This window comes from Rhinolophus sinicus, linkage group LG05 (genome assembly GCF_036562045.2).
Source record: "Rhinolophus sinicus isolate RSC01 linkage group LG05, ASM3656204v1, whole genome shotgun sequence".
NCBI lineage: Eukaryota > Metazoa > Chordata > Mammalia > Chiroptera > Rhinolophidae > Rhinolophus > Rhinolophus sinicus.
Window position 1 is genome coordinate 101,532,923 of NC_133755.1, and position 26,829 is coordinate 101,559,751.

A 26,829-nucleotide genomic window follows, 5' to 3' on the forward strand; every position below is an offset into this window, starting at 1 on the left:
CCAATAAATTTTTAAAAAAACAAAAAACCCTCTTTCAAACCATTTGCTTCTCCGAAGACTTCCACCCTATTTCTCTCCTTCCGTTTGTAGGAAAACTACTTAAGTGATTTGACTCTACACATTGTGTTCAATTTTTCCCCTTTTATTCTCTTTGAATTTTAAAGGAAAGGAATTGTGAATAATATTTACATCACTAAAATAATGTAAGCACCATATTTATTGAACTAACAATTGTGTTAGCACTATACTGGGATGACAGAAAAAGGAGAAGACTGCGCATATGTTTTCATTTGAGTACTATGTGTAAGTGCCCGTGTGGCTGGGGGAAAAGAATAAAAGGAGCTACATAGTTACATTATATAGTTGAACATCAATAAATAAGTATATGGATCTGAAAAATTCAATAAATCCCGAGGGTGCCTTAAAAATTTTAAGAAAGGAAAAAACTGTATTAAAATTGTAATATTCAATATATATCGATAACAAAAGATGAATACAAGACACGTTTGACTTAAGCAATTACAAAAGGTGCTCAAAATGGTTACCAACAGCATAATTTTAATACAGTTTTTTCCTTTCTTAAAGTGTGTATACATTTTTTGGCACCCTCTATAGCTGCATGTGTATATTATTATTTAAGACTAGAATGGTAACTAGCAGAAGAAACAGTTAAATGGATTGGAAGTGGTAGCCTCAAGGAGTGATAATCAAGGGGGTTAGTGATAAGGCAAAGGACTACTGTTTTTCATTATAAGTCTTATTTTATTTTAAAAATAACAAGTGCTCGGTACATAATAGGTGCTCCAAATCTGCTAGCTGCCATTTTTTTTAAATCAGTAATTTCCTTACATGTAGATCAAAAATTGCTGGTTACATTCCTCAAAGAAAGACAAAAGAATCGATTCATATTAATTACAAACTATACAATATCTAGTAATTATCCTAACAAAAATGGTGTGGGATCTATGTAGAAAAATTTAAAACTGAGCAGAGAAATATACAAATCTAAATAAATGGAGAGACATTTCACATCCCAAAATAACTAATAGTTTGAATGGAATCCCAATCAAAATACCAATGATTGTTTTGTTCGTTTGTTTGTTGTAATTTGACAATAATTCGTCTAAACTTAACCTGAAAAATAAATAGGCAAAATCAATTAAGAACAATTTGAAAAAGAATATGAGGACATAACTTGTCAACATTAAATCATATAAAGTTCTAAAAATTCAAACCCTGCCTCTACCACCTACTAGCTGTGTAATCTTGTGCAAGTTGTTTAACCATTCGGTGCCTCAGTGACCTCATCTCAAAAATGGAAATAATAAAAGTAATTACCTGGGTGACTTGTAAAGCATTCAGAACAGAGCCTAGTGATAGCAAATGCTATATAAGTTTTGCTGTTATGGTGTTCACTATCACAAGTCATCATGGCCAGCTTCATGGTGTGTCACTTGTGAAGTTACATAGGATCCTGCTCTTAGGAAGGCCCCACAAAATGGTTAACAGCTCTGCTGCTACCATATTAAAACTCTTAAGACATTTTGGACAAGGAGTCCTGCATTTTCATTTAGCAATGGGCCTGGTAATTTATGTAGCAAGTCCTGCAAGTCAGTTAGTAAAAGGATGACTGTGGGGACAGAGCCCCAGAGAGCAGTTTCCAGGCTCTCAGCCTCACGTGGAAAGGTGCTGGCTCAGGTAGTAGATGGCCATCAGCTGTGTCTACTTGGCCGTCAGCTGTAACCAGTGAGCCATTGGCCACTAATATAACTGCTGTGGCTACGCTAGCAGAAAATGGGGGCTAGCAAGAAGATGGTGTCTGGCAAGCGCGTAGTGTGGTGGAGTGTGGATAGCGGATCATGTGGCTCCTGCCTCCTATGTCTCCAACCCAGCCGCCAGCGAGACTATAGTGGTATGACTGTCGTGGGGGGCGTCCGGCGGGGTCTCTGTTCCCGCTCCCTACATAAGAACTCAGGATATGGTGAGGCCAAAAAGGAACACCCACGGAGCCATAGATAGGAGAGTCATATTACTATATTCTTACTGGCGGCTGGGCCGGAGACACAGGAAGCAGGATCCACACTGTCCACAACCTGCCATCCTAACTGCAATCCGCACTTGCCAGCCAGCCACCATCTTCTTGCCAACTAGCCACAGCTGATGGCCATCCAATCACAGTTGATGGCCATTTACTACCTGAGCCAGCACCTTTCTATGTGAGGCCGAGAGCCTGGAAACTGCTTTCTGGGGCTCTGTCCCCACAGACTCCCCTACCTATGGCTCCATGGGTGTCCCATTTTGGCCTCACCATATCCTGCGTTCTTATGTGGGGAGCGGGAGCAGAGACCCCGTGTGACTCCCTGCATGACAATGACTTATTAAACAAATAATTTCCTGGGGGGTGGGGGGAGGTGGCCAGTTCAAGTTAGGTTCTCATTTCACCCCATGTGGCATACCAAAAACATAACTATAGTTTAAATGGAAACTCTGTGTTCTGAATTTAAATGGAAAACACCTGTTTAAACACATGATGAATTTTATCTTTAAAAATTAATAATAAATATTTTCTAATATTGTTCACTAATTAAGCCTACAAACAAGAACCCAGTAGCGAAGAGCACTCCTAGCACCTAAATATGGCCATGTAATACCATTGTGCAACCCTTCATGGCATAATGAATCGAAGCAGTGATCATCAGTGATTGCTAATATCACACAAAAGTAACCGTGCATTAAATGCCACCTCGTGGAGGTCAAAACACTACCTAAATCTGATCAAGACTTTACACCTAACTACTAATTTAGAACTAATACAGGGAAACTGAGAATATGTTAAACACCACTTAAGGGCCAGGCCATGGGAAACCTGCAGGACAAATGAGCCAGTTTCTTCAACTAATAAATTGCAAGGAAAAACTAGGAGAGGAGAGGAAACTTACAGTTTCGATGAGAGACAACAACCAATTGTAATGTACGGTCCTTATTTGAATCCTGATTCCGACTTTAACAAAATCAGATATTTGGAGAAATTCAAACATTTACTAGGTGTTTTTAATGTTATTAAGGAGCTATTGTTAAGTATTTCTGGCTGTGACAATGGTGTTACAGTTATACTTTTAAAATTTCTTACCTTTTAGAGATACATATGGAAGTAGTTATAGATGAAATGAGATAATGCCTGTCATTTGGTTCAAGTAATCTTAAGGGTGGGGAGGAAGTGGATGGGAGTATAGATGCAACAAGATGGCTGTGAGTTGGAACTGGCGGATGGGTATAAGAGTGTTTACTATTTTTGTGTTTAAAGTTTTTCATTAGAAGTTCAAAATATATCTCTGGGGGAAAACACTATAAAAAGATGTTTAAACTATACAAACTATATGGGGAAATAGTTAACTGATCTGAATGATGAATGACTTTTTGCACATAAAATAAATGGATAATATACTAAAGAAAAGACTGCTACTTTACCTAAAATTAAAAATGCATGTGGGTGTGCTTCAAAAAGAAGGTTTAAAATTAACATTCTAAGAACAATACTTGCAACTTATAACAAATAAAAGGTTAGAATGCTTAATATGTAAGGGAGCTAATAATAGCTAACATATTGTGTCTATAATGCACTAGCCACTCTTATAAGCACTTTACAAAAATCTTTTAAGTTCTTATAAAATAGAAGAAGTACTAATATTCCATGGTCCAATAGATAATTCATGGAAGTTCAAATAATCATAAACAAATAAATATTTATTTGTTTATGTATAATTATTTATCAAATAATTGCAATTTAAATTGTACCAAGATTTTAACCTATCAAAATAGTGAAGATTGTTGTTAGTGATTACTACCTGTTGTTGATAGTACAGTGAAATAGCCCATTTCTTACGTTGCTGGTGGGAGTGTAAGTTGGAAGAATCATTCCGGAGAGTAATTCAACAATATTGAGTCTTGAAAACATTTATATCTGTGACCATATTATTATCCTTTCAGGAATTTATAGCGTTGAGGTGATCAGAGATATATATGAAGACATATGGGCTAAGCAGTTCATCAGTTTTGTTTGTAATAAAGAAAAACTGGAAGCAAACTAAATTCCAAAAAGATTTTTTTAGTAAAAAGCATTTAAGTAAATTATGTAATATCAATACCTTGGAATATTAGGGAACCATTAAAGTCATGTTTTCAAATGGCAAATAACCTATCAACAGGTGAATGGACACATTCATTGTGGAGTATCCATATAATTGAACGTTATTCAACAACAAAAACTAAAAATGAATAACTGAGCAGCATGAATGAATCTCAAAACATTACGCAGAGAAAAAAAAAGTCAGATAAAAAGAGGAGAATGTATACTGTTTGAATCCATTTATATGGAATTCAAGAACAGGTAAAACTTACCTCTGGTAAAGAAAGATGTCAGATCAGACTCTGAAGCAAGTCCAGGGACTGAGAAGGGACATGAGGCCACTTTCTGAGAGGATGGAAATGTTCTATATTTTCATGGGTGTTCATTAACCAAGTGTATCCTTTTGTCAGACTCATTTCCCTTTACCTACTTAAGTTCCACTAAGACTTGGACGCTATGTAAATTAGACCTCAAAACTCATATTTTCCAAGAAGATTTGATAAAACAGGAAAGATATTCACTTTACAGTCCTAATTGGAAAACAGAACCATAATACAATGCTGTATATACAGTATGGTCCTAATTGTGTAAAAGAAAATACATGCATATAGACAGATACAAAGATAGAAATGACAAGAAGGATATATTCCAATGAACTGGTACAAATTTCATTATTAGAAAACACAGTAAACAGCCTTGAAACGTCACTTTATACCTAATTCCCCTTTTCTCTTTGCATTCTAGCTTTGGCCTTCCTGCAGTTTTTCAAATACAGAACTTGTGTTTCCTAGTGTGTCTCTGATGACCTCCTTCTTCTCTCCAGCTATTTAATTCCTTCGCAACCTTCCGCTCTCAGATCAGTCCTGACCTCCCCAAAAAAGCCTTCCATGCCTCTCCCCTCCCCAGGATGGGTCAAGCCCATTACACTTTCCTTGGTGGCACTTGTTAACCTAAAAATAAAAGACCAAAGTGAGAGACAACAAGCATTTACTTGAGATCCAAAAACACAGCTATTCAGGAAGCACTGATTCAGGCAGAAACCCAAATAGTGTTCCAATTGAAAGGTGAAGGCAAAGGGTGTTTATGAAAAAGCGAATGGGTACAATTACATGCATAGAAGGAAGGAAATTTTACACATGCAAATAAGCTAAAATAGTGATGCTAATTTTAAGAATATTTTTCATTTTCAGTCTGGTGATCATAAAATCTGCTATCTTGTTATCTTTGCAAACAGTTGTTCGGGATCTATACTGCTTTAAGCCAGTCCAAAGGTTATTTTTTCCAGTCTTAACATTCCACAAGTTTGAGGAGTAAGATGTGCAAAGGCGGTGATTCTAGGATGGTGGCTCTCGCTCATTTGAAAGTGGCTCCATTTATGTTATTTTTACATGCTTTACAACTAAAATTTTTCATTTCTTTCCATGGACCTTGAGTTAGCCAAACAGCACTGTCCTCCAGACTGCCAAGTCTGCCTCAGACTTCTGATGCCAACCCCAAGTTCAGGGGTTTTCCAAAACCATCCTCTGGTTCAGTAATTTACTAAAGACACTCACAACGCACTGAAATCTATTATACTCATGGTTCATTTATGACCAGGAAAGAATACAAATTAGAACCAGCCAAAGGTAGAAGAGACATAGGGCAGAGTCTGGGCAGTTTCCAAATGTGAGGCTTCTGCTGTCCTCAGGATACATTACCCTCCTAGCATTTATGTGTGACAATATGCATGGAGTATTATCTCTCCAGGAGCTCACCTGAGCTCTGGTGTTCAAAGTTTTTAGTAAGGATTCATTATGTAGACGTAACTGACTGACTGATTGATTGATTGCCTATGTGGTTGAACTCAGTCTCTAAATCTTTCTGGCTTTCTTGCTATGGCCAGCTTCTACCCTAAGGCTATTGGGTGTGATTGTTCCCACCCCAAGAAACAGCTTAGCATAAACTATAAGGTGGGGTCTGAGGGCCTCACCAAGACTAAGAAAGACACTCCTGTCCTTGGAAATTTCCAAGGGTTCAGAGATTACTTTATAGGAATTTGGGGGCCAGGAGGGTTAGGATAGAGACCTCAGTTTGAGCAGGCCAAATTCTTACTATACAGCATGCTTATGTAAATAATGCCTTCCACCCCCTCTCAGTTCCAAAAAGCTAGAATCACACCTGGTTTTGCTCTCAGTTTCATCCCTAGCACCTAACATAGTGGTTGGCAAATGTTGAGAGTCTGCATAATATAGTACAGTTGACCCTTGAACAATGCAGGGTTTAGGGGTACTGAACCTCCCCCCATGCAGTCAAAAATCAACATATAACATTTGACTCCCCCAAAAACTGAACTACTAATAGCCTACCATTGACTGGGAGCCTTACTGATAACATAAACAGTCGATGAACACATATTTTGAATATTACATGTATTATATGCATTCATGACATACCTAACTTTTTCTGAATGTTTCTAGGCTACATGGTTCGAGTTTTTTCAAATTGTAACAAATCTCCAAAATAGGTTCCAATATATTTATTGAAAAAAATCCTCATGTAAGTGGACTTGTGTAATTCAAACTCGTGTTGTTCAAGGGTCAACTGTAGTTTATAGCATGAAATTGGCAGTCTGAATTTGAATCTTTGTCTCTCTTTTCACTGAGTCAAGCCTATACGGGTGATTAAAACTTTCATTGCCTAATTGTCCTCATCAATCGGGGATGATGATTATACCTGCCTCAGAGAGTTACAATGAGGATTAAATAAATGAACATGAGTAAAGTCACCAGAATAGTGCCTGGCACAGAGCAAAAGCTAGATAAGTGCTTAATATTATTAAATGCTCAATAAATAATCGCTGCTTGAATAAGTGTCTGGCACATGAGAGATGCTTAATATTAATTGAGAGAATATAAAATAAGATTTTCTTTAGTAGATTTTCTTCTTTTTCTACTAATATAGTACCAGATGTATTGATTTGGACATGTCATCAATATGTGATTTTTCAGCTCTCAAATCAAATATTATTCTAAAGGTTATAGTTCAATAATATGCTTAAGATAAGTACAAAAAAAGTTTCAGAGTCTTTTTGCCTGCCCCCCCCCCAGTAGGCATTACCCTCAACCATAGAGTGAGGAGTTGCATTAGATAGGGTTCGAGGTGACTTCCAACTCCAACAAAATGTTATTTGTCCTTAGGAAACAAACTAAATATAACATCAGAGAAGACCATTTTACATGGAGGCATGAAACCTTTGAATGTGTAAGTTTCCATTTAAAAAAGGAACAAAGAGAACATTCAGTTGACTACTAAAATTTACCTTCAATATGTGAAAACATAGGTTTGAATTGTGGCAATGACTTTTTATTAATTTGATAAAATTTGACTCCCTGGAAAACGACACACAAAGGTCATAGAAAATTTATTTTAATATGTGAGAAATGGTTAATTTTATCTTATCATTTAAGCTGGCCTAATGTAAGTATCTGGAAGGTGATTGATCATATATTAAGTAATGTCTACAACGAAGAGATTAAATACCTTCAGATAATATTATTAGCAGTTAGAAAAAAGAATCAACTTTTTAAAACACTGATTTTAGTTATGATGTAATGTATATACATTTAAATGCAATCACCAAATGTTTTAAAATTGATTTTTTATTATGAAGCAATTATTAAATTATTTAATAATAAAAAGTAAATGTATTCCAACCACTCCTCCTACCACGTTTATTTTTCAAAGGTAGCAAATGTTACCAATTTGTTCCATGTATTTCTATGCATATCTACCCAATAAAAATAAATATATATGCCCATTGTTAAAAGTATTTCTAAAGTGTTACCTTTTTTTGCCATTCTAGTGTTACCACAGGCAGTTACCCAATTTGAAGAATTGGTTGGTATGGCAGAGGCCGTCCTCAAGGGTGGAGGAACCATGTCTACACCTGCATCCACTCTCTGGAGAGCAACAAACAACTCCTCACCAGAATCATTTGCCTCAATGTGCAGTAATTCTGATTCTAATTCCAGTTCACCAATTTCCTTGAAACCTGAAGAAGAGCATCATACTGATGATAAGCAGGTCAGTTGGAATACCTGCCTTATCTTTCACTGGGATACAGTTAAATACAAAAATTAAAATAAGAGTACAAAATGACCATTGTTTCATCAGATAACTTTAGGTCACAACCATAACATTCCAATTGCTTTAAACAGTTTTATTTGGGTGTGTGTGTTTTTTACAATAAATTAATATTTGTGAAACAAATATCCAGTTTAAAAAACTAGTCAAATTGTGGATAATGATGAAGTTTTTAAACTAGAAAATTCTTAATCCAATGATAGAAGGATAACGATGTGCTAAGGGGTGTTTAAGTAAAATTATGTCATTGAAAGAATGTAAATTTCAGCGTCTACATGCTGGCTGGACACAATTCTCTTTCTACTTTTTCAATTTCTCTTAATCAAGAAACAGAAGCTAAAAAGGCAAGCGTTTTGTTAGACTCAGGTATTAGCCTGGAAAAAGATGCCTTCAAGAGCAATCATTAAATATGAAAAAGCTAACATTCAGAATATTTGAATCTTAGTATAATTTCCTTTTGCTGTATAATAGATTACCAAAAAAATAGTGATTTATAATAACACAAATGGACTTTCTCCAAGTTCTGTAGATCAGAAGTGTGGTAACATCAAGCTGTTGGCAGGTGCACACCTTTCTGGAGGGTCTATAGAAAAATCTATGTCCTGTTCATGTGAGTTGTTGTAGAATTCAGTTGCTTGTGGTTGTAGAACTGAGGTCCCCGTTTTCTTGCTGGCTATAAACTTGAAAACCATTCCTGCTTTTTGAAGCAACCACATTCCCTGGCTTGAGGCACACTTCCAGCATCCTCACAGCCAGCCATGCAAGCAAAATCCCTCTTACTCTTCGAATCTCTGCTCCATCTGTTTCTTTTTTCTGACCCATTCTTCTGCCTCCCTCTTCTGCATTTAAGGGCTCCTGTGATTAGATTGGGCCCACGTGCATAATCCAAGATAATCTCCCCATCTCAAGATCCTTAATTTTAATCACACCTGCAAAGTCATTTTTCCCATATAAGGCAACCATATACACAAATTCCAGGAAATAGGATGTGGATGTCTTCAGTGGACCATTATTCTGCCTATCACCCTTAGTAGGAAGTGAAGAGGAGGGGACTAATCCTTAAAGTACCAAATCCAGATTCCATGACAAGAATTTGTATATACTCTGGAACAAATACTTCACAGATATGGGGAATTATCTCAAAGATAACATTTAACTCTAACCTGAAATGTAACATATATATTAAAAGTATAATACCTCACTTTAAAGTATGTTGATTTTTTTGTTCTGGCATGTCTTAATTAAAGGTATATTTCTCCAGATATTACTTTCTTTTTTTTTTCCAATTTCATTTATTATTTTTTAGTTCAAGATTGAAAAATGGCAGATTGCCCGTTGTAACAAAAGCAAGCCTCAGAAGTTTATTAATGATTTAATGCAAGTACTTTACACAAATGAATACATGGCCACACACAGCCTGACGGGTGCAAAATCCTCTACTTCGAGGGACAAAGCTGTAAAACCAGCTATGAATCAGAATGAAGTTCAAGAAATCATAGGTGATAATATGATTGTATTTTACTGTCACATGAATTTGAAATAGTTTACCATTCAAGGTTAAATTTTTCTTTCATGGTCTTTCTTTTCCAAGTTTATTTTTCTATGAGAGAATCTCAAAATAAATCTCATTTATTAAACATGGGAAATTTTGTAGAAAAACTTTACATTAAAAGCAGTTATTAAATTATATATCACTGAAAAGTTTGGATTCATAAAATTCATAGTTTTAAAATAAATTTTCAAAATCCTTTCAAACATAATTTCAGTTTTGTTTTTCTGTCTCACCTTGGTTCTATCCCTTATCTTTTATTCTAGAAAAATAGAGGTTAATTTGACTATCCTTTTTATGGTTTTCAAATTAATGAATCTCCTTAAATATAATAATCTAGATTATCAGATTTTTTTTTTTTTTTTTTGCAAATATCCAACAAATTTAGGGAATCACGGAATCCCAACTCTTTACATTTGAACAGTATGTGATTTCTTACTTGGAAAAGGGTCAGTCAGACTCTAGTTGTTTCAGCTGATGTTGGGATGGATAAAATTAAATTCCCAACATTTTTGAGCAAGGGGAACTTAGAGTGCAGAGTAAGTAGCAAGGTTAAAATTGAGTGGTACTATAAGAAGACAAATACGTATGCTCTCAGTTTAAAATATAGACCTTCATTATCTCTTGCTTTGCTTTGTAAAACTGTAAAACTTGTTTATATACTCATCTATTTAAATATCTCAAGTGTGTTTGGATTGCTTTTGCAAAATAGAAAACTATAATGTGGATTGTGTGATGTTTTATCTCAGTTCAGACCTTAAGATGCAAAGGCCTTATAAAGTGTTTTTGTGTATTCTTATTGTTGTTTTTTACAGGAGTCACAAAACAGTTATTTCCCAACTCAGATGATGTTTCAATCAGGAGAATGATAGGGCAAAAGCTGAATAACTGTACCAAGAAGCCAAATTTAAGTAAAAATATGAACTCTCAGGATATTAAGTAGATCCTTTTGGTAAGTCTTTTAAATCTTCGCAATCCTTTCAACACGGCAAAAAGATGTAATACTTTTATCCCTGGAATACCATTTTCTGAACACTCTACTAGAGAATACTAGTGGCTTGTGAAATGCTAATAGTTATTCCTGGGAGTGAAGGTGGCGACAGGGAAGGGAAAGGTATTATACTAAGTGGAAAAATTCAGACAGAGAAAGACAAATACCATATGATCTCACTTATATATGGAATCTAAAGAACAACACAAAGAAGCAAAACAGAAACAGACTCAGATGCAAGGAACAAGCTGATGGTAGCCAGATGGGAGGGGGATTGGGAGGGAGCAGGGTGAAAAAGGTAAAGGGATTAAGTACAAATTGGTAGTTATGAAATAGTAAGGGGGATGTAAAGTATAGCATAAGGATTACAGTCAATAATATGGTAATAACTATGTATAGTGCCAGATGGATACTAGACTAGTCAGGTGGATCACTTTGTAAATTACATAAAATGTCTAACCATTATGCTATACACCTGAAACTAATATAAAATAATATCAAATGTCAACTGTAATTGGAAAATTTTTAAAAGGCGGGGGGGGGGGAAAGGTGAAGGGGAGTAAGAGATCCACATTTCCACATATAAAATAAATAAGTCATGGGGACGTAATGTACAGCATAGGGAATATAGTCAATAATATTGTGACAGTGTGGTACAGTGTCAGATGGTTGCTGGACTTATCACAGTGACCACTTCTTTAGGTATATAAATAAATGTTGGACAACTATGGTGTACTCCTGAAACTAATATAATATTGTTTGTTAGTTATATTTCAATGAAAACCTTTCTAAAAATAAAAAATATTACAAAATAGTCACAGGGATGTAAAGCATAGGGAATATTGTCAATAATATGGTAATAACTATGCATAGTGCCAAATGGGTACTAGACTAATCGGGGGGGATCACTTGGTAAGTTATATAGATGTCTAACAAGTATGCTGTACATCTGAAACTAATATAAAATAATATTGAATGTCAAATGTAATTGAAAAATTAAAATAGAATAAAAGATAAAAACAATGAAATACAAAAAAATAAGTAAAATAAATTTGGGATATCAGTTCAGTTACACAGATTTTCCTTTCCCAGAACCCCTCAGATATTTTGATACCCTTTAATATGCCCAGTGTACCAGAAATTTCTAAGAAGGGGGTATATAGTAGCATGTTGTGTTTTCCAAATATATGTTTTACTGAGAAATTTTTTTCTTCACAGAACATGTGTTAAGTTGTAGGTAGGGGTAGAAAGGAACCAAAGGAGGACAATTTAGGAAGTGCCTCTCTAGAACAAGAGAGATACAGACGCTTGGGAAATCTCTGAGGTGCATTACTGGGACTGAACTTAAAACTCGAAAACAGTGGTTTGACGGATACACTGGCTGGAAGTATTGAGGAGTCTCCCCCACCATCCTCCCTCTGCTTCTAATTGTCTTTAAATCTTTAAATAGTTGTTATACTTTGTTTGATAAGGATTTTTACCAAGATATTTGTATTACACTGGAAAAAGAATTATTTGTTTTTAGTGAGTTCTGGAGGAAATACACGTTGTAGTCAGGCCCTGCCCTATGCAAAACTGTGAAGTGGAATTTTGTTTGCTTTAGCAACCCAATGTCCTGGTGTTTGGCTTGTGCTCATCCTTCCTCTGCATTATTTTGATGGAAAATATGTGAAAAATATGCATTACTGTGTTAATATTCTAGTTGATAAACAGAGATATATGGTAACCATATGAGGGCAGGTTTTTCATCCTTTTTTTTTTCACTTCAATCTTTAACTTCCACTTTACCTGTTCTCCACCCAACTCTAGTCACTTTTGAGACCATTTTACTTGTCTTTTTCTTCTGACCGTATTTTAAATGGGATATGGAATTGCCTATAATGCAGTAATTCCCCCCGACACCCTCCACCCATTGCTGACTCCCACCCCCATCCTCCCTGAGAGTCCCTTACTATTTTGCTATACAAGTAAGTTTACTGATGAGGGTCAACAATATTCTCTCTTCCTTAAAAACAAACGAGACTACTTATGACAACTGCAGAGGAATTCTTTCCCTTGGCTTCTATACACTGGTAGATTGACTTGAAATTTTATAAAAGATAAGGATATTTGTAACCTTTTTCTCCCCCAAGTGATTAAAATTTTCAGTAGATTGTGAACCTTACACCTTCCCAGTTAGGAAATAATTGCTTAAATGAGCCCTTATAATTCTCTTTTTGACGTGAGCCTATCCTGTTATCCTGGTGTAGAATGGCCAAGTTCCCTTTCTAATGGCCATGCAGTTAGCTCCCAAGTCATAGAGCTATCTTTTGTAGCACATTATTGTATTTCAGAGCTCTGCAAAAAATTTTAATATCCTAACTTCTGCCTTTTTTAATATCTCAGACTGCCAAGGATAAACACAAAACTCATCTGACAATATCAGTCAGCAAAGTGTTGAAGAAATTAAAGTTAAAAGATTTTTATATCAGTTTTGCTTGCACTTGCCGGTAGTAGTGTTGTTACATCACCTGGCTATGACATTAATTAAAATTTGTAAAGGGAACAGTCTTCTGCTATGAACACAATATGTTCTTGTGCATTCTGAGCCTGAGCCTTGCTTTGTTGCCCAATTGCTTGGAATACAAATGCATATATTTTGAATCAGAAGTAGGTAGAGATTAACAAGGTGTCAGAAGTAAATATGTTCTGAGCGGAAAATAAAATTTTTTAATTGACAGGTATGTTTCATTTGAAGTAGCGCTAAATCAAAATTATTTCAAAGGACTGAGAAAATATGCTGGGAAGAACAGGGTCACATAAAACTTAATTTATCTGTGCTTGATGAGTTAGTCAGATATAGCACCATCTAGTGGAATGCTGCTGATTTTTCTTCTTGGTCATTTAACAGGAGCCTAAAGGTAATTACACTTATTGAGGCAAACCATACCCCCTCCCTAACCTCCCACCAAAAAATATATTCTTTGAAAAAATACCTTTCCTTGCATTAATATTAGCAAGGCAATATGAATTAAGAAATCATGTAGACTTATACGAATTTCTATACATCCAAGAAGCCTAGCCACCCCAACACATGTGTCATGTGGCGGACTGTGCCCTCCACCCACTACTGAGCTCAGAGTTGTCACTGGTGGCTTGGATTTGAAAGGACAATCATTTCCCAGCTAAGACTCATTTATTTGAAGATAAATGCTAAAGTCCATCCTTCCACCTTTTTCATCTATTCTCTCTCACTCCTTGACTGCTGTTAACCTAAAACTAAAAGGCCTGAGAGGCCACAAGCATTTATTTGAGATCCAAAAGAACAGCTCTTCAAGAAGCACTGAGTCAGACAGGAACCCAAATAGTGTTCCAATTAGGAGGCAAAGGTAAGGGGTCCTTATGAGAAAAGGAAGGGGAATAATTACCTGAATAGAAGGAAAGAATTGCTATCGTGCAGAGAAGTTAACACAGTGATGCTAATTCTAAAGAATGTTTTTAATTTTCAGTCTGATACTCATAATACCTATTTTCTTATTATCTTTGCAAATAGTTGTTTTGGATAAATGCTGCTTTAGGTTCAGTACAAAGGTTATTTTGCCCTATTTTAACTTTCCAGTGGGTTGAGGAATAAAACATGCAAAGGCACTTCCTCTGGGATGGCAGCTCCAATTCCATTTTAAAGTGGCTACGTTTATGATATTTTTCACTGCCCTTAAGTGGCCTGTAGCTCGCACTTGGCCAAGAGCTTGATGTTGCCAATATTTCTGGACTTTTCCATTTTTTGCTTCTTTCTTATAAGTGCTGAAGAAAGTTATATTTATAAGAATTACAGAATATTAAAATATCACCTCTATAAAATCCCAAGTGGTCAAATAGCTTTCTCCCGAAATTTCCAAAGCTGCCTCAGTATATATAATCTCTACTATAATATTACATATGCCTATATTATAATTTAAAGATGATCTAATAATACAGCAGTGCTCAAATAGGATGGGAGGGCTTTTGTCCCCTGCCCTTCAACTGGAGGATATTTGAAAATGTCTGGAGATGTTTTGTGTTATTCACAACGGGGTGATACTACTGGCATCTAGTGGACAGCCAGGGATGTTGCTAAACATCCTACAATGTGTAGGAGAGCCCCCACACAACAAAGAATTACCCAGCCAAAAATATCAATTGTGCCAAGGTTGAAAACTCCTGGTCTGAAATGATTTCCTTGTTTTGGAGATAATGAAACTAAAGCCTAAAGAGGTTAAGTGAACTGACAAGGTCATATGATTAGTAACTACTGTATTCCCCCGAAAATAAGACCGGGCCTTGTGTTAATTTTTGCTCCAAAAGACGCATTAGGGCTTATTTTCAGGGGGTGTCTTATTTTTTCATGTACAACAATCTACATTTATTCGTGTACAAAAATATACACTTATTCAAATACAGTCATGTCATCTTCTTCTGGAACATCATCATAACTCTCCAAACCCCGAATTCCAGCTTGAATTTCTTGCGACTCCATTTCCTGTAGAATCATTGGCCCCAATCTCTTATGTCCAGCAATCTCTTATGTCCAGCGATAGATGTAGTGCATTGGCAACACAGCTGTCAGTGATTTTATTCCATGAATTCTTCACCCAAGTCACAACCTCTTGCAGGCTAGGCTTCGCAAAGTTTCCAACGCTGATTTCTCTCCATTCTATTTTCAATGTAATCATTGATTTCCGTGCTCAAATGGTCCTTGAACAACTTGTTTATTGCAATATCAACAGTCTAGAGCTAGGCAGTCATTCCTGCGGGAATCATTATTTAATCTATTCTTCTCTCTGCAAGATTCTTCATGTCTTTAGCGTGGTGAGTGCTGGCTGAATCCCAGACTAGCAGACCTCTTTGGCCACCTTGCAAAAACAAGTGGCAGCGTTAAATTGACCCACTTCCTTATAACTGCTTTTGTGTGGCTTTTTTGGTTTCAAGAACATAAATGCCTGAAACACGTTCAACCTTATCTTTCTTGCTCTTAGTGATGATGAAAGGTGAGGCTTTCTTTCCTTCCAGATGAATTGCCAAAATACAAGTATCGTGCACTTTTGTAACCAGTGGAGGGAATGTAGATTGACAAGGCACACCCCTGATCAATTGTCATTTGAGATCCTTAGCCCATAAACACTGCAGTTTCATCCATAGCAATCATGTCGCAGAGTTTGTATTTAGAAAAGTCGATGTCATCAACAAAGGACTTGAATGCAAGTGCACGTTTAATAACTTTAGTATCTTCCAGCTTGAACAGTGTTGTCAATCTTAGAGATAGTTCATATTGCTGAAGGTAGTCATCCAGCCAGTGTTGTGATGCTTTGAATTTTTCTGGGGATATTTCTAACTGTGGTGCCATTGCAAGAGCAAATGCTTGAATATCAGCCCTGCGCACAACCAAAGTTTTGCTCTCCTGTCAGCAATCCATTCACAGGAGATGTCTTCCAGCTCAGGAAATAATGGTTGCCGACCTGATCCACACTTGCATTTCTTAGCATATCCCTCGTCCACCTGTTGACTGAGGTTATTGTACCCTGCTAGTCATTTTTGGACCATTTGGAAATCCAACTTATTTTCTTTGCAGAAAGACATAAGATTCTTGCCCCGGGAGTCCTCCACAATTCCTTTCTTGTACTCGACGGAATAGCTCTTTCTTTTTGCACTCATGTTATCTGGGGGTCAAAATATTATTCCCTTTAAGTCTACCATTAACTCAGGTGTTAATTGAAGACTTACGAGACAGGATGGCAACAAAAATGATGACAGTTAAGAATGATAGTCCACACAAAAGCGACGAAAAATTTCAGGCACCAAAATTCAGAAAACGTTTCTTTATTTCACACAAGTGCATTAAGTACATCCATTACAACACATGACATATTGAATTATGAAGATTCATATTAGACACAACCACGTCCGTTCATTAAGTGTGCATGTTATTTGTGTGTTGTGTCTGTACTCTGATTGGTCATTTAGCAATAAGTCTCGAGTTCATCTGTTTACATAGGCATTTACCTCTCCTCCAAAGGTGCCTGCTTGGGTATTTACAAATACTTCATTATAATTTATATTATCATTTATTTCCAGTGTCAATGTCAATAATATTATTTATTTATATTTAATTGTATAGTAATATGACTATTTTATAACTCAATACGTCCCTCGTGTGTTGCAACGGATGTACTAAATGCATCCGTCTGGCTGACTATCTTAACTGGGGCTTATTTTGGGGGTAGGGCTTATATTACGAGCATCCTGAAAAATCATGCTAGGGCTTATTTTCCAGTTAGGTCTTATTTGGGGGGCAATATGGTATTAGCCAAAACTAGCATATAGTTCTTTGTATTTCTTTTTGCATTAGTCATAGTTCTCCAGAGAAACAGAAGCAATAGGATATATATAGAGAGATATATAGATATATATATATGTATATATGAAATTTATTTTAAGGAATTGGCACACACAATTATGGAAACTGAAAAGTCTGAAATCTGCAGGGCAGGCTCACAGGCTGCAACCTAGGGAAGAGTTGACATTGCAGTCTTGAGTCCAATAGTAGTCTAGAAACAGAATTCCTCCTTCCTCAGAGGACCTCAGTCTTTGCTCTTAAGGCCTTCGAAGAACTTATTGGGTGAGACCCACCCATATTATGGAGAGTAATCTGCTTTACTGAAAATGTACTGATTTAAATGTTAATCTCATTTTAAAAATACCGGTACAGCAACATCTAGACTAGTGTCTGACCAAATAACTGGGTACCATAGCCTAGCCTAGTTGACATATAAAATTAAATATTGGGCCGGCCCGGTGGCTCAGGCGGTTAGAGCTCCATGCTCCTAACTCCGAAGGCTGCCGGTTCGATTCCCACATGGGCCAGTGGGCTCTCAACCACAAGGTTGCCAGTTCAATTCCTCGAGTCCCGCAAGGGATGGTGGGCTCTGCCCCCTGCAACTAAGATTGAACACGGCACCTTGAGCTGAGCTGCCTCCCGGATGGCTCAGTTGGTTGGAGTGCGTCCTCTCAACCACAAGGTTGCCGGTTCGACTCCCGCAAGGGATGGTGGGCTGTGCCCCCTGCAACTAGCAACGGCAACTGGACCTGGAGCTGAGCTGCGCCCTCCACAACTAAGACTGAAAGAACAACAACTTGAAGCTGAACAGAACCCTCCACAACTAAGATTGAAAGGACAACAATTTGACCATTGTTCCCCAATAAAGTCCTGTTCCCCTTCCCCAATAAAATCTTTAAAAAAAAAAAAAAAAAAAAAAAAAATTAAATATTTTAGGATCAGAAAATCTAGTTTTGAAGCCTGCTCTATCTCTTAATAAATGTATGGCCTTTGGAAAGTACTGGACCTCTCTGAATTTTAATTTAAACAGGGATAATAATAATACCTACCTCATGGATGGATCCAGGATTTGTGGAACCTGAAGCTTATAGAATTTGGAAAGCTCTCTTTAAGAAAAGAAACACAAAAATATGAATACACAATTAGTTACAACTCTGTATATTAATTTGGAATAAATTATTAAAACTACATAATGTTTAAAAGTTAACAACTATCTCAACTTCACATCATGTAGAGGAAATTGTATAATATTTTTATCAACGTCTGTATAATACTTTTATCCTACTTTTTTAGAGTTGCATACATATTGGCTACCTCTTCATTTGACAACAATTTTGTAATAGCTGTGTCTACAGAAAGAATAGATAAACAATTTAAACTATCCTCTAGCATAGTTGATGGAAAATTGCTTTTTTTCTTTTTGACAGTTTACAGAGGTTTCTTGCAAATTCTCAACTCTTTATTAGCAATGTAATTTTTAGGATTGCTGTTAAATTTGGGAAACCTCTATTGAGTTTGAGATAGCTGAGCTATAAGATTTCAGGGCATTTCAAGTTTTCTATGGAGTGAGTACTTTGAATTTACCTAGAAGTACTTTGAATTTACCATGATATTCCTAGAAGACATTACAAACTGGAATGACCAGCAATAATGTAATTATACATGGAAGAGATTTGCAAAGTGCAAAAACACATCGCAGTGAATCCTTAATAAAATCTCAGGAATACCCACTGCCACTCCATGGTTACAATCAGAGGAGAAAATATGACTGAAAGGCAGTTGAAATGGAAAGAGACAGTGGTCTTAACTAATTATGGTTGAAATAACTAACTTTGGTAAATTTAACAAAAATATATAAACATGTAAAGATATTACTAGGACCCCTTTTTTGGAAGGTACCTATGAAAGTAAGGTTTATTAGCTTCATAATAGTTCTGCCTCTGACCTAGCTCATTTGGTTTTCTTGAGTTTTGAAAGAGGTGAAGTAGATTTGGAAAATTGCCTGATACTTAAACAATCAGTAAATGTTGCGAAAGAATGACAAACAGAATCACTGATAATTTTTTTAAGATGGTTGATGGGTATGTGAGGATAGTTCATTTTACTTTGTATGTTTTAAATGTTACCTAAGAAAAAGTTTCTTTTAAAGTCGTTTGAGATATACATATATCTTTTAAAGTCATTTGAGATAGATATATATATAATATTTTAACTGTTATTTATGTTGGACTTCCTCTGACTAGATCATAAAAGAGTTCTTAAGTCACTTTAATAGTAATAGTTCTTATTAACAATTTGTTTTTAAGCAAAAATTTATAGTAGATGCAAAAATAATTCATACCACAGTTACAAATACTATAAGAATTGCAAAATAAATTTGTTCTATTTTTTGAAATTTGTTTCTTATCGGTACTATAGGTATCTGAAACTAAGCACCTCCAGTTCTAAATCTAAAATTGGATTTTGTTGGAGAATCTGCAACCTCCCTGGCAGTGAGCACAGACAGACATGTGCAGTGACAGGCTGGGAGACATCTGTAATATCGCGGGCTCTCCTGACGGAGCAACAAGCTTGCTGAAGAAGCTGCATGTAGATTCCACCCTAAGTATCCACGACACATCAAAGTAGAGAATTTCTAGCAGTCAAATAAGCATGCATTATAGTTTCTTGGAAATATGCATTTTTCCATCCCAAAATGCTTCTCTGTACAGCTAACTTAACAGGCTAGTCAGAGTTCTCATAACAACAAAAACTTCAACCCCTAAGATTTGTCACTGTTCTAATTAATTGCTGTACATTTATTATTACCAATGACACCGTTTTGGTTTTTGGATCTTTAGCATAAGCACATGTGTGGAAAAGTATAGTGAAATGATCAGTGTTCAAAAACGTGAATGAGAGCAGCAAAGTCAGCCTGAAATCTGGTAATCATATCTAACCAAGTAATAGTGCTTTAGCAATAAAGTTACAGGATAATTCTGTTACTTAAAATGTATAGCATAGAAATAAAAAAATCAGAGCAGCAAGACCTTTCTATTTTAATACGAAATTATTCTACTGTACTCCTGAAAAGGAAATAAACCCAGGTTTTTGTGATTGTTAAAACAATGCATCAACTTTCAGAAAAATCTTTTTTATGTTTGTGTATATGCTTCTAACTTTTTACTGCCCTACATATAAATACAGATATATAATATAAAACATCAGTGTCATCTAAAACATCCTATATAAGATGTAATATCCCACGTATTTGGTTGGTTATATTGCTACACTGCTTAGCTTTAACTGTTTTGTTTTCAGAATATCAGAAGAAAAAAATAAATGAAAACAAAATCATGTGGGGCTGATAATCACACAAAAAAGAAAAATTCCATTTTGTGAATGAATGAAAGATAAAACATTCTCATCAAGAGGTTTCTCCTTGATGTCAGGTTGTCACATGGGAAAACTCTGCACTGCCAAGCCATGCTTCTTCAGTGCACAAGGCTATGTTTAAACTTGGAAAAGAGGATGCATATAACAGTTGGAAAATTCAATAATATGGAGCCAGGGAATATTCCATAAATGTTTGATAACAATGTGGTTGTACCAAATAAATATTCTTAAGGAAATAACTTATGTTAATATTTGCTACTTTTACTTAAATATAAATAAATCCCATTGAAAACATAAAAAGTATTTGCTTGTTTCTTATTAATGTATAAAATCCAGGGGGAAAATCCTTTTCAAGAGTGATGGCTTCTTCATCCACACACTGAGGTGTTACCATTATAATTGGGCTATGTGGCTCTGGCTTATTTGTCTTCTAAAGAGCCATGCTCTGTAGGATGTATAGACAATATCCACGGTCAATTTCCATTCTATGTAGGATATAGTCACAATGTCCAGGGTGCTTATATTTTTATTGAAAAAGGATAATCTTACTAAGATGTTTAAAAATACTTTGTAATATAAATTTTTCCTACTAAATGTAAATAAAATTTCCTTTGCAAAATATATCTGTATTATTCAACTGGAATGTCTATGGTCCTTCCTTATTTTGTGATATGTTGATATTTTTATAGATAATAGATGTATTGTTTTTAATTCAGCTTCATAGATTGAATCTAAATGAGTTACAAATTAAGAAAACTAATGGAGATATATGTGATTATATGTAATATATAATATAATATAATATATATTATCACCTATACAAGAATTTAGAATATGATCAAAGTAGAACTTTTAATAGTGGGCAAAGGAGGTTTATTCAATAAATAATACTGAGACAATTGATGAATAAAAAATAATTATATTCCTACTTCAAATCATATTTTATAAAGAATTTCAAATTAATAAAAAGTAAAAATTGAACTGAGATTTTAAAAACATGAATAGTTTTATATTCTCTGAAGGGGAAGGACTTTCTCAGTCTACAATAAGTGCAGCGAAGTGTCAAAGAAAAATTTACTGATTTGAGTTCCAGCATGTGTGTTCTGTGGTCTTCCTACATAGAGATGGTAGTTTGTTAAGATTTTTACCCCGTGGTGGAATGTGTGGTCGGCATTTTCATCTGTTCTGTGACAGCATTTTCCTGTGAATGTCTTTCATGCATTTGAAAATTTTGCAGCTCTTTTCACATTTTTACTTATAAAATCTTCTACTGATGCTGTGCCATAGCCTTTCTTGAACACATTTTTTTATTATTAGTTTCAGGTGTACAAAACAATGTAATAGTTAGACATTTATCATGTATATCCCTCACGGAGTGACAACCCCCGTCCCCGATCCACTACCCCTCTGACATCACATACAGCCATTATATTTCCACTGTCTCTATTCCTTATGCCATACTCCACTTCTTGTAAATATATATATATATATAGACGTATATATGTATATATATATATGTCTATATATGTATATTTATTATAGTTGACATTCATTATTTTTCACCTTCAGCTTCAGGTGTACAGTGCAGTGATCAGGCATCCACACCATCCCTGAAGTGGTCTCCCTAATGAGATAAGTGTCCATAGGATAGCCTACAAACTCTTTACATTATTGATTATATTCCCCAAATTGACTTTCATATCCCTGTGGCAATCTTGTGGTTACCAATAGTGCTTTCTTATCCCCTCACCTTCTCCCTCATCCCCACCCCCCCTCCCATCTAGCAACCCTCAGTTTTTCCTCTATATCTCTGAGACTGTTTCTGATTAATTCATTCATTTATTCTATTCTTTACGTTCCACATATAAGTGAGATCATATGGTATTTGTCTTTCTCCGTCTGACTTATTTCACTTAGCATAATGTTCTCTAGGTCCATCCATATTGTTGCAAATGGTAAGATTTCATTCTTCCTTATGGCTGAGTAATAAATACTCTATTGTGTAAATGTACCACAGTTTCTTAATCCAGTCATCTACCGATGGGCATTTTGGTTGTTTCCATGTCTTGGCTATTGTGTATAGTGCTGCAATAAACATAGGGGTACATAAATTTTTTCATATTATTGTTTTGAATTTTTCTGCATAGATACCTAGGAGTGGAATTGCTGGGTCATAAGGTAGTTCCATTTCCAGTTTTTTGAGATACCTCCATACTGATTTCCATAGTGGCTGCACCAATCTGCACATTTTTTAATGATATGTTTCTTCCTGGTCCAGCTATTTTCATATAGGTTCATGAATGGTGGTAGGGGCCAGGGTTCCTTTCTAGGCTTCAAACCTTTCAAAGGCCCTCTCCTTGCTGTCACAGAGACCACTGATTCTTTTTTTTTTTTTTTTTAATTAAGGTTTATTGGGGTGACAATTGTTAGTAAAGTTACATAGATTTCAGGTGTACAATTCTGTATTACATCATCTGTAAATCCCATTGTGTGTTCACCACCCAGAGTCAGTTCTCCTTCCATCACCGTATATTTGATCCCCTTTAGAGACCATTGGTTCTGACCAATATGAATCCTCTGAGAAATTTTTTGTGTAGCCCTGCTCCCTCTGGTTCTGTGACCTAAGCTGTCTAGAAGGATTTCTGGCACTAGCCCTCATCCCCAGGTCCGTCACTGGCAGCAGCAAACAGGACAGAGCTCCTGCCCTTCCAGATGAGCCCTTCACCTTCAGGGAGTACGATTTTGCTGGATCTTTCTGAGATCTGCTGCTAGGAGCCCTCTAGACTCTCTCTGTGCCCTTTGTTTCTGCATCCCAGCCTCATGACTTCTGCGGAAGCTCAGCTTACCTCCCCCCACAGTTGTTAGATTTATGGGGTTTAGATTTTACATTTCTGGGTGAATTCCTCCTTTTGAGGAGGTTTACTTTTGCTGGTACTTTTCTGAGATCTGCCAGTCATGAGGCCTCTAGGTGTTCTCTTTGCATTTTCTGTTTAATGTTAATGACATTCTTTTGGGTTCTGCTGATTTTGTCTGTCACCTTATTTGCTGAAAAAGTGGGGCAATAGTTTTTTGATCTTTGTTTTCGTGTTTCTATTTTTTCCCTTGTTGCTTTGTTTGCTTTCTCAGAGGAGAAGGAAAAAGATAGTAACGTAACCAATTTGTTCACACCAGAGTTATATCCAATGTTGCTATTCAGAAGCATAATGCGACTCTGATCCTCATTCTTTTAATCAGAATCTGTGTCCTCATACTCCTTGAGGCTCTTTTTAATCTTCTTTGCTCTGATATACTAGAATTGGATGAAAATGTGCCTGTTTATCTTTTGTTTACTCATTGTGCTGGGTACATGATGGACCTTTCGATCTGGATAGTCGCATCCTTGAATTCTGGGAAAATATATTTTATTACTATTTGTATAATTTCTATGTAACAGTCTCCTCCCCATTCTTCATTTTATCTCCTGTAATTCCAATTATCTTGGGAATCCAATGATCATGTACTGAGGAATGTATCTTTTCTCTACATTTTTTTTTTTAAGTCTCTGGGCTTCTTTTCTGTTTCTGAAAGATTTTCTTAGCTATATAACTTCCAATTATCTATTGAATTTTTAATTTCAACTGTCAAAATTCTAGTTTCCAGGACCGGTTTCTTGTGCTCTGATTGTTTTCCTTATTAAAACACTGTGCTTATTTCTAGATGCCTTTATTTATTCCTCTGGGAAAAATTTTTTTTAAATATTTCTGGGCATATTTGTTTCACCCAAGATCCCTTTTTCTCATTATCTTAAATTTTCTTTTCCTCTCCAAGGCCTATTTTATAGATGTTCTTTTATATTTATTCTATTACCTGGGGAGCTTCACCTGTGAGTCACTGAGTAGAATATCATTTGTTTTTTGGGAAGAAACCTATATATCAGTCTGGTACTGAGTCTTTTGGTTGCTGCTGAATTGCTCTCCAGAAGATCCCTTTGTTCTCTTGGCTGGTAATATTTTGCATACAGGACAGGAAAAAGGGGCTAAAAGTGACAATGTTCCAAAAACACTTTCAATGAATTCTTTTTTGAGCTCTCACTCATTCCTACAACTACACTTGGTGTCCTGGGCCCTGGATATCTCCTTTTAACTTAATGCAACGAATGTCATGTGAGTAGATATGTGGAGATTTAAGAGGAAGGATTTACAGTTCCTGTGTGCAGTCTTTCAACCTCTCTCTCTTATGTGGATAGAACCGTATCTCCATCATCCATTGTACCTGGTGTCAATTCTTAGCCTCTTCTGGGTTTTCTGTGGCAAACTGATTTGCTTCCTCTGCCCATGAAATCTCCATCTATTACTACTCCATCTATTTTCTGTCTCCTAAAGTTTTCTCAATTATCTAATGGAAATAATACCAAATGAATACCTCATAAAGTTGTTCTATGGATCAAATGAAGTTATATATGTAATATGCATAGCATAGCATGTGGCATGTAATAATCATTCTATAAATGGTAGTTATTTATGTTATAGAAACTGTCAAAATCCCCGACAGTCCTAGTCATATTAATTCCCTAGTGATGGTGCCCCAAAAATCTCCTCTCTTATTGTCTTTGTGAACATCAATTTCTTTATATTCATCTTTAGAAAAAAAAAAAATGGGAGAGATGAAACTCATCCTTTAATTCTGCCATTTCAATATCTTCATTACTAGAGATTTGTAAACTATAACATAGCTAATTATAAAGTAATATTCTTTTTAAAGATCATTTTTACTATTCATAAATTTATTAGTTCAGATGAGTTTTACAATCATTTTGATTACTCTTCCCCAATCCCCCTTTACCTCAAAATACCCTTGAAATTTTTATTGGAATTACACTTAAGTGATTTTTAATCTGGGAAGAAGTTATATCTTTACAAAACTGATTCTTCCAATTCAGAAAAAAGGTCAGCTTATGTTATAATTTTTCTTTTCCTCAGTAAATTTTTTCATTTTTTCATAAAGGTCTTACACACTTCTGAATTTGATTCTTACGAAAGTTTTCATATTTTATATGTTGCTACTCTAAATAGAACATTTTTGCTTTTATAATTGGTCATTGCTGTATAGAGAAATAGTGATTTATGTTTTCCTTCTAAGGCTCCACATTATTCTTTTGAGCTGGTTTTCTGGGTAGGAGGAAAAAAACCTATTGTCTTCAAATAACGATCATTTTATCTAGTCTTTCTAATACTTTTTGGTACTTTGCTGTCCTTATCTCATAGCATTGCTTATGATTTCCAGAGATAAGAGTAGTATTTACAGACATATTCATTTTATTCCTCACTTGAATTGGAATGTCTATAGTGTTGTTATGTCTGATTTTTTTTTTGGTTAGAGATAGGACATTCTTTAACAAGTGTCCCAATGATTTGTATTTTGCTTTTGCTATGTTAAGCAAGAATGTATCAGAAAGTGTGTGCACACACGCACACATACACACGTCACACATATACTAACAATAGGAACAATTATTTGGGGCTCTAATATCTGGGAACTTTGTGGTAGATAATCAAACTATATCCTCAGCAGAAAAAAAATGGACCATTTAGTATTGAGAGTGGCAGGAGTATTTGACCCAGAGGCAAAAAGGAGGGGAAAAGGAAGGAAAGGAACTCTAACTCCTTGGAGAACTAGCTCTATCTGCTACTCAATCCTGTTACCACTTCCAGGGTCATTTGCTTCCCACACAGTTCCATTTTATGATCACACTAACTGTGTGTGAACACTATACCTCATGATTTTAAAGGTAATCCATCTATTTGGCATTATTTTATTTTATCATGAATTAAACTGAACATGTGCACAGCAATCATGCTATCAATTGACACAGAAAAAGCACTTGACAAAATTCAGCACTCATTCGTGATAAACACAAAAAACTACAGCAAACGTATAGGTGACATCGTCTTTAATGGTGTAAGAGTGAAAGCTTTCCCCAAAGATCAGGAACAAGGCAAAGATGTCCAATCTACTACTGTTATTCTACATCATGCTGAACCTTCTAACCAGTACATGAAGGCAAGCAAAGTAAATTACAGGCATACAGTTTGGAAAGGAAGAAAGAAAAACTGTCCCTATTTGCAGATAAAATTAACTACATAGATAATTCTAAAGAATTGTAAGGGAAAAATTTGGTGATCAATAATGTAATTAAACTTGGCTACATAGTTTGCGGTTTGATCCATCCTCATATTCAGCTGTTTCTTCTTTGTTTCTCCTCTCACTGGTTAACTGAAGAACTCTGTTTGCTCCCTTTTTCAAGGCTACCCATACCTTGTTAATTAACGAACACT

The 26,829-nt window shown here is 35.7% G+C and overlaps 1 protein-coding gene across 4 annotated transcripts in view; it reads left to right on the forward strand.

Annotated features, from left to right (window-relative positions):
- The window catches only part of BEND6 (BEN domain containing 6), a 43,838-nt gene extending 24,141 nt beyond the window's left edge, over positions 1–19,697 (forward strand). For 2 of the 4 annotated variants that reach the window (XM_074333132.1, XM_074333131.1), the window contains exons 4-7: positions 7,968–8,188; positions 9,555–9,747; positions 10,613–10,749; positions 19,559–19,697. In XM_074333132.1, the coding sequence (XP_074189233.1) occupies positions 7,968–8,188; positions 9,555–9,747; positions 10,613–10,740 (542 nt within the window). In that variant the 3' untranslated portion in view covers positions 10,741–10,749; positions 19,559–19,697. Of the gene's footprint in view, positions 1–7,302; positions 7,367–7,967; positions 8,189–9,554; positions 9,748–10,612; positions 10,750–19,548 lie in introns of those variants that run through there. The other 2 variants (XM_019734767.2, XM_019734769.2) reach the window with 2 other exon arrangements.
- The last annotated feature ends 7,132 nt before the right edge of the window (positions 19,698–26,829 follow it).